Source organism: Apaloderma vittatum, unplaced genomic scaffold (assembly GCF_000703405.1).
Source record: "Apaloderma vittatum isolate BGI_N311 unplaced genomic scaffold, ASM70340v1 scaffold41699, whole genome shotgun sequence".
In the NCBI taxonomy this organism is placed as follows: Eukaryota; Metazoa; Chordata; class Aves; order Trogoniformes; family Trogonidae; genus Apaloderma; species Apaloderma vittatum.
Window position 1 is genome coordinate 296 of NW_009735399.1, and position 7612 is coordinate 7907.

At 39.2% G+C, this 7612-nt stretch overlaps 1 protein-coding gene across 1 annotated transcript in view; it reads left to right on the plus strand.

Annotated features, from left to right (window-relative positions):
- The first annotated feature begins 3957 nt into the window (after positions 1-3957).
- The window catches only part of LOC104279320 (probable tubulin polyglutamylase TTLL1), a 13459-nt gene continuing 9804 nt past the window's right edge, over positions 3958-7612 (plus strand). The window contains 3 exon segments of the mRNA XM_009876556.1: positions 3958-4070; positions 5621-5829; positions 7585-7612. The exon segment at positions 7585-7612 is cut by the window's right edge and continues 1 nt beyond it. Coding sequence (XP_009874858.1) covers positions 3958-4070; positions 5621-5829; positions 7585-7612 — 350 coding nt within the window.

Sequence of the window (7612 nt, forward strand, 5' to 3'; positions counted from 1 at the left end):
CTTGCCTTGGATTAGGCTGCCAGACCTGCTTATGTTTACTTGTGGCCCACGGGACCAGGCAGGGCGGTAAAGGCAGTGTTTTGGGGAAGTGTCACACCCGCTGTGCCTGTATTATATACTCCCAAGTAGGATGCGTACTGCTCTGAGAAGGTTTTAACTTACTCTACTGTTACCCTACTCTATGCAGGCTGGGGCTGCAGCTCTTCTTTGACACTTATTTATGGAAGTTAAGGATCTCAGCTGAACAGAATTTTGAATGCATAGTTATCTTGTGAGATCTCATGAGGTTATCTAGAATACATAACTGCATATTGGAGGATTCCTTTAGCAAATTATCTTGCATTAAAATTACATTATTGAAAATAACAAAGTTAAGCAATATAAGTTATTTTTATGACTTCTTGTTTGTGGGTTTCAGTGATCAATTCACATGAAATCAAAAAATTTTATTTACAGCCCAGTTAAACATCATTTGAGATGATCAAATTGTCCACGTAAACCAAGGACTAATTTTCAGTCTCCTGTTGTATTGCTATCCTCTTAATCCTGTTGTAGCAGTATGGATCTATAAGGCCTAAAGTTCCCAGAATGGGAAAAGAATGGCACTTTTCCAGTTTTTCTTTCCATTTGTAGTAGAAGTTATCCTCAATTTCTAGCTTTGGTTTACTTTAAACTCACATTCCTGTAGGTGAGTCTTCTGTGGAATTGTCTCTAGCTTCTGAAATCAAACAGTGCCGTCCCTGGGAGTCAGGTAACGTAATGAGTTGTGGAGCAGTCCCATCTGTTACCACAGAATCTTCTCACTGGATCAGTGCATGCAGTCTTCCAGGATTCTTTGCCATAGTGTGTGTAGCTTGTGTAGAAATCTTTACATAAAAACATCCTGCAGAAAGGATGCTGCGGCAGCTGTTGTGTCCCAGGTTAGAAATGAGGTTGCAGCACTAGAAGTGGTGGCAAAGTAGCCCTGCTTGTGGCGATGCACCCAGTCTCTTAATCTTTGCCAGACTGCAGCTATGCACTTCTGTAAAGACAGGCACAGGCAGCTACATTTTTCTGCTGCAGTGTTTTTTGGAAGAACAAGCCCTGAGGGTAGTTGTAGCTTGTGTACTGAGGATGCTGGGGTGAGACACGCTTTGGAAGTAGAGACAAGATCGAGGAGTTGGGTGACAGAGAAACAGATATAGTGTTGATGTTGGTAAGCCTCATGGAGTAGCTTGGAGATGTGGAGGATATGTTTTAAGGCCTTTTGAAAATTTTACGTTGTGTTTAGTTAATGCTGTTGTAGCATTTAATGCATTTCCTTTTGAAGGGAAAATTCTATTCTAAGCTGACTAATTCCTGAACTTTTAAAACCACAACAAGATGGTGTGTGGTACTAGTGAGTCACTGGTTGTGAATCATACATACTTCAGTGCAAATAAATGAATCCCTTTGTTTCATTTATTTTTGTTTTGGTAGTATCTGGTAGGCTCAGAGAAAGATCGTGACCTTGTAGAAGTAGGTGTTATATAAGCACACGCTGGAAGACAGACTCTGAGCCCCTTCATATGATCCTTTCTCTCTCTCTCTCTGTTTAAGCTTGTTTTTACTTCAACTTGTTTTACCAACATGAGTAAAAATAAGCATGTCTAAAACTCTTTAAAATCAGAGTCTAATCGTAAACATTTCTGCCTCATGGAATTTGGCAGTTCAAATAGTCTAGGAAGGAAAAGGTGGGAACACTGTATAATGGGCTATGCCTCCCAGGAAGAGAGAAACTGCAGGGGTGTTAGCTTGCTGGCATATCCTGGAAACTGAAGATCCATTCCAATTTCTTAGTTGCAGAAATGGTATTAACTACATTAATTATATACTTGCACTACTTACACTACTACATTAGTAAAGGTGATGTGAAATTTAAATTGACTTTTCAATGAAAAATTATTTGTAGAAGGAGCATACACAGAATCATAGATGCTGCGATTAATGAGTTAGACACGTGTATGTAATGTCACTCTCTCCTACTCCTTTGCATGGTGGTTTTTGTTCTGAGGAGGGGCGTGTGACAAAGAATGTGCTTTTGAATCGAAGAGGTTTTCTTCTGAATCAGCACTTCTCTGCAGTTAATACCGCTGAGATCTAACAATGAGTTAGTTATAAAAATAATTTGTGGAACAAACTGCAGAAGGGCTAAGCAGCAACACTGAAACCACTTTTGAGAGTTGTCTGCCCTTTATCAGTTATTATCATTTGTTCATTAATTATGTTTTGTTCACTCGCTTAATGGTTGCGTATTAATCAGCCCTAGGTGTTGGAAGGCTGGGCTTCACCACTTGCTTAGAGACAGGGTAAATAAGTTTTTACTTGTATAAAACACAATATATAGCTGGATTGTAGACTTCTGGCTCTAGGCCGTGTATGCGTCAAGGACAGCATGCTGCAGTACATGTTTCTTTGCCCCATCTTCATTGGTGTTACATTAATGTGCGATATGAGACACCATGTGAAGGAGACCTGGCCAAATAGCCCTTATGAGGGGGAATGTGAGCAGATGAGTCCCTGCTGCTGCCAGAAAGCTCCTGGCTGCCCCCCAGAGAGGTAGCAGTTTTGGGTGCTGGACATGTCTTCGCTCTCTTGAGTGCATATGTTGTGCTTTCCCACCGTGCTAGGCTTGGCTGTCTTAAAGAAACAGGGAAAGGATGTAACACAATATACCAGAGGATTGACAAAAGTAACTCGAGGTCCCCCAGAACAAGACAGACGTCAGTAAACTGGAGTGAGTTGAGTAGGGGCTTACCAGCACGGTCAGGGGACTGAAGCACTTGTCTGGTGAGGAGAAGCTGGGAAAGCTGTGTTTCTTCACTGTGGAGAACAGGTGGCTCTGGGGTCACTTGATCAGCAGCCTGCCTGTACCTGTGGGGAGGTTATCAAAAAGACAGACCCAGGCTCTTTGGTGTGGTAAAGAGTGGGAAGATGAGAGACAAGAGCCATAAGCTGAAAGAAGAGAGGCTCAGACTATATAGAAAAAACAGTTTTCCCCATGAGGCCAATCAGGCAGTGAGACAGGATGCCCAGAGAAGCTGTGCCATCCCCATCTTTGGAGGTTTTCAATACGTGGCTGGATAAGGCTCAGAGCAACCTGATCTGATGTCATAGCTAGCCCTGTGTTGAGCTGGAGGCTGGACAAGAGACTTCCTGAAGTCCATTCCAGCTGGAATGATCCTGTGATCCTAACAGAAAAGACTGATCCAGACAACGGAGAGACCTAATGGAGAAAGTGACACCTAGGTGTCATGAATTGAAATGCAGCTTACAAAGACGATTGAACAGCCTTAGGTGTGGGGAAATCCTGCTGTCAAGGGTTTCATGATATCAGCAGCTGGAGCAGAAGGCAAAATCACGGCTGCAGGAAATACAAGAAGACAATACAAAGTTATAGCGTTATTTTCATTCCCTTCCTTGTGCTATAGGAAATCATGATTCTTGACAGAGCATGTAAGGGATTTCTCATGGAATCAGTTTTTTTTCCCCCTCCAGTCAGTAAGTGATCCATATGAACTCTCCTGCTTCAAAACAAAGCAAATAAAAAGTATAGGCGTGTAAGTCTTGGTTAGAAATAGTAAAATGTCCTTGCTTTTTGTTTCTGTACATATTACCCAATAAATGTACAATAGCGATTTCTGTCATGAGTGTATTTAAGGGGAGACATGAGTTGTGCGCCCATTCATTAAAAGCTGGGTTGGCTGGGGAGTGTGAAAGGTCCTTGTCTGCAGCTGTTGACAAATGCAGGGTTTCAGGCTGAACCTAAAATGTTATTTTTCTTAATTTTAAAGTTAATTTACTACTCCTATTTTATTTTAAAGTACATTTTAGATGCCACTGTTCTCCTGCTTTGACTTTTCCTGGCTTGTTTTCTCTGTTTTCAACTTCACATTTTTAAACTTTTCTTTACTAACAGGTTGACTGTACATTAGGATAATGGCAGGAAAAGTAAAGTGGGTAACTGACATAGAAAAATCTGTTCTAATAAACAACTTTGAAAAACGAGGCTGGGTTCAGGTGGCAGAAAATGAAGACTGGAATTTTTATTGGTAAGTACATTAAAAATACCTATTTCCAAATTTGTGAGGCATTTAAATGTCTTATGTTAATACTGTTAATAATATAACAACATGCATATTAAAAAATTTAAATTGCAGAAATTATCGTGCTCCCGAAGATGTAACACTGTTTCGTTGCTTATGTAAGTTCTTAAGCTATTGGTAGTCTTCTGTTCAGATTTGTGTTGGTAGATTTTTGTATCTGTGTAAGTCTGCAAAAGTCATTGGCGTTCCTCAGGGCAGAAGGTCCCATCTGTGTGGATCCATTCCCATGCTGCTGATCTCGTATATCCTTGCAGTTTGCCAAAGGTTTTGTCAGGGAGTGGAAAGTCAGTGACCTAGTAAGGTATTGAACACTTCTTGGAATACCAATGTAAAAAGCCCAGGGGAAAGCCTGTGCACTTTTGTTTTGTTTTGAAATGTAATACCCAATTTTATTTGGTTTGTTTTGTTTGTTTAACTGTTGGTGGGGTTTTTTTTCTGCACTGAGCAGGCTTTTCCCTTTGATTTTGGAGGGGATTTGTAGCCTGAGAGGAATCTTTGACTGTATGTTTTCCCAAAATTTTTTGACAAAATTTCTGTCTCGTATAAGACCGTGAAATGCTGTCCTAGAATGCAGTAATCTATTAATTGGCAGAAACAATACTCTGAGTAAACTATGCAATTTATATTGTCCCTTTCAGATATGACAGAATGGTGGTTTGTGCTGCCAAATGTACCCTTTGCAAACCACTTGTTTAAATGGGTAGGAATCTAGTAATCTGTTCGAGCTTTTTGGAATGCAGTTGGAGGAGGGGGGAGTGGGGGAACAAGGCACTTGTCATTTTGTGACTAGTTCTTTTGGTTTGATTTTGGGTATTTTTTTCTTCCTGAAGTGATAACATAGCAGATTTAAGAATATGCCCTGAGTGCCATCAGTTTCCAATCTGAGACAGAAAATTCTTTGTACCTATGGCCCTATTCTTCTGTGAAAAATGAAATAGATACCTTTTAGGATGAATTTGTCGCTGTAGCCCCCCCCATCTGGCATTTACAGGTGTTTTTAGCAAGATATCTCAATCAATGTTTTCAATTCGTATGCTTGAAGTCCTTTACAATCTGAACAGGAAGGTAGACAGTAGGGGGTTGGTTCTGTGGCTTTTGTTAAGAGGAAAGTTGAGTTTCCAGAGAGTGAAGTAACAGATTTGGAAAGATGCGTCTGTAGCATTTGGGTGTGCATCAGTCACTTCTAGGCTCTGCTGGGGGTTGACTTGACTAGCAATAAGTCAGACTCCAGTAGGGCCAAGCTGTCATCTTCCTTTCCTTACTCTCTGTGCCAATTTCAGTAGTAGTAGAGGGATCAATGAAACTCCATCAGGATTTCATTGGTTTTGCTCATAGAAGTTCAGGGTATGTTGGATTGTTTTTGCAGTAAAGTATTACACATTGAAGATAATTGAGAGAGAGAAAAGATGAAGTCAACAAAACCAAAGAATTTTAACTTTGTCTTCCTGAGTTGTATTTCGTGGGAAAAATCCTCTGGTGTCTGCCTTTGCTTTCAGGATGAGCGTACAAACAATCAGAAATGTTTTCAGTGTGGAAACTGGTTACCGCCTCTCTGATGACCAAATTGTCAATCATTTCCCAAACCACTATGAACTGACCAGAAAAGATTTGATGGTAAAGAACATCAAACGATATAGGAAAGAACTTGAGAAAGAAGGAAGTCCTCTTGCAGAAAAGGATGAAAATGGGAAATATATTTACTTGGGTAGGTGGCTCTCATAATCTGCATTAATCTTTTTTCCTGTGTAGTCAGTAACCTGGAGTTGAGCTAGCTTTTATGTGCATAAAACATTGGACCTCTGAAGTGTTAGAACATTAAAGTGACTATCTTGAAAAGCTCTATCCCTGTCAATTAAAGTGTGCTTTTTTTTCTAAAATTGCTTGCTGCATTCTGCAAACCTAACAACGTTCTCTCTGTCTTTCTACTCAAATCTGCCATTAGAGCGTAAGGAAACACAAGAATAGGGCAAGTGATAAAGACAGTAGGAGAGAATATTTTATAGGAGATAGGGTATTTTCAAAGCTTTTCACAAACCTTGCTTTGAAGCATAGTGGCTGGTATTTTACAGCTTGAGAAGAACAGAGGGGAGACCACTTTTTGAAATTAGAGATGAAATAGTAATAAAAGATTGAACTTTTATGTTTCCCTGTAATATTACCCCAGTGCTAAGGCCCAATTCCTCTACTGTGTACTTGCTAGTGTTCAGCAGTGTTCAGGGAGGAACACAAATTCAGTTTGTGTCCACAGACGTTGTATTTAGACTTAGTTTTGTAAGTAGTAAAGTCCTTAAAGAAGACTGAACTTAACAGTGCAGCATTAGCTGAAGCAACATTGGATAAAGTGATAATGAAATTATTACTTTTAAATGTAAGGGCACAGAAACAGATTTGTAACTAGGCTTTTTGTGGTGAGGGTGGGAGGGGTTTGTTGGGTTTCGTGTTTTGTTTTGGCTTGTTTTTCTATATTATTTTGAAGTTGGAAGATTGTGGCATTAAGGTACTTACTATAAGACAGGGTTGGAGTTTCTTTAATTCAAAAGTGAAAAAAATCTTATACTGGATGAAAAACTAAAATAAACTTTTGCAGGAAGACTCTAGACAGAATGGAATGAACAAAAGTTTTTGAGGAGAAATTTTGGGGAAGTTGGAGAACAAGTAATGTAATGACTGCTACAAAATATTATTTTAAAAACAAAACAAAAGCCAAAGCAGCAAGCAAAAAACAAACGATCAAACAAATCCAAATCAGTAATAGCTTAGGAATAAGGAGAGCAAAGTTGTTTTGGAGGTACGAAACGATTGGAGTGAAACAGAGGTGGGGGTATGTTGAACTGATCTACATCTTGGAAAAGTAAAATGAAAGCACTGTTCATCTGTCTAAGAAAGAAGCAGTTCCGTATGGGTGGAAGTGAAGATAATCTGATAGCAAAAAGCAAGAAATGTTTTTCTTTAGATTTCCATAAGCATGGTAATACTGATCATGGAAGCAAATAAGAATGAGTCCTGGGAGTTACATGGAAATAAAAATTAGCACATCCAAAGAGGAAGCAACATCAACGTTCATGTTTTTGCCTGCACAGAGATGCAGCATGATAAGGTGGTTAGCACAATGCAGACCTAGTAAATTGAGAATGTTTGATAAAGTTAGGCTGGAATTGTATGCTCATTTCACAGCGTATGAACAGGAGCAGAAAAGTAATTCATGTAAATTAAAATCTCTTAACCTGAAGTTCGCAGCATGCAATATTTTGCAATTGTTTGTTTAAATAAAACCTAGAATTTAAATAAGTTAAAAGCAACATGAGTTGTAATGAAGGTGGATAATGCCAGACTGGAAAGCTGAAAAGGCAGATTTGTTTAAAATTTTTTATGTTTTTTAATCTATATGTGTCAATAGCCTTATCAGATATAGTGTCCTTAATTGTGCACCTTTTTTTTTTTTTTTTCCCCGTTAACTCAGATTTTGTTCCGGTTACTTTTATGCTTCC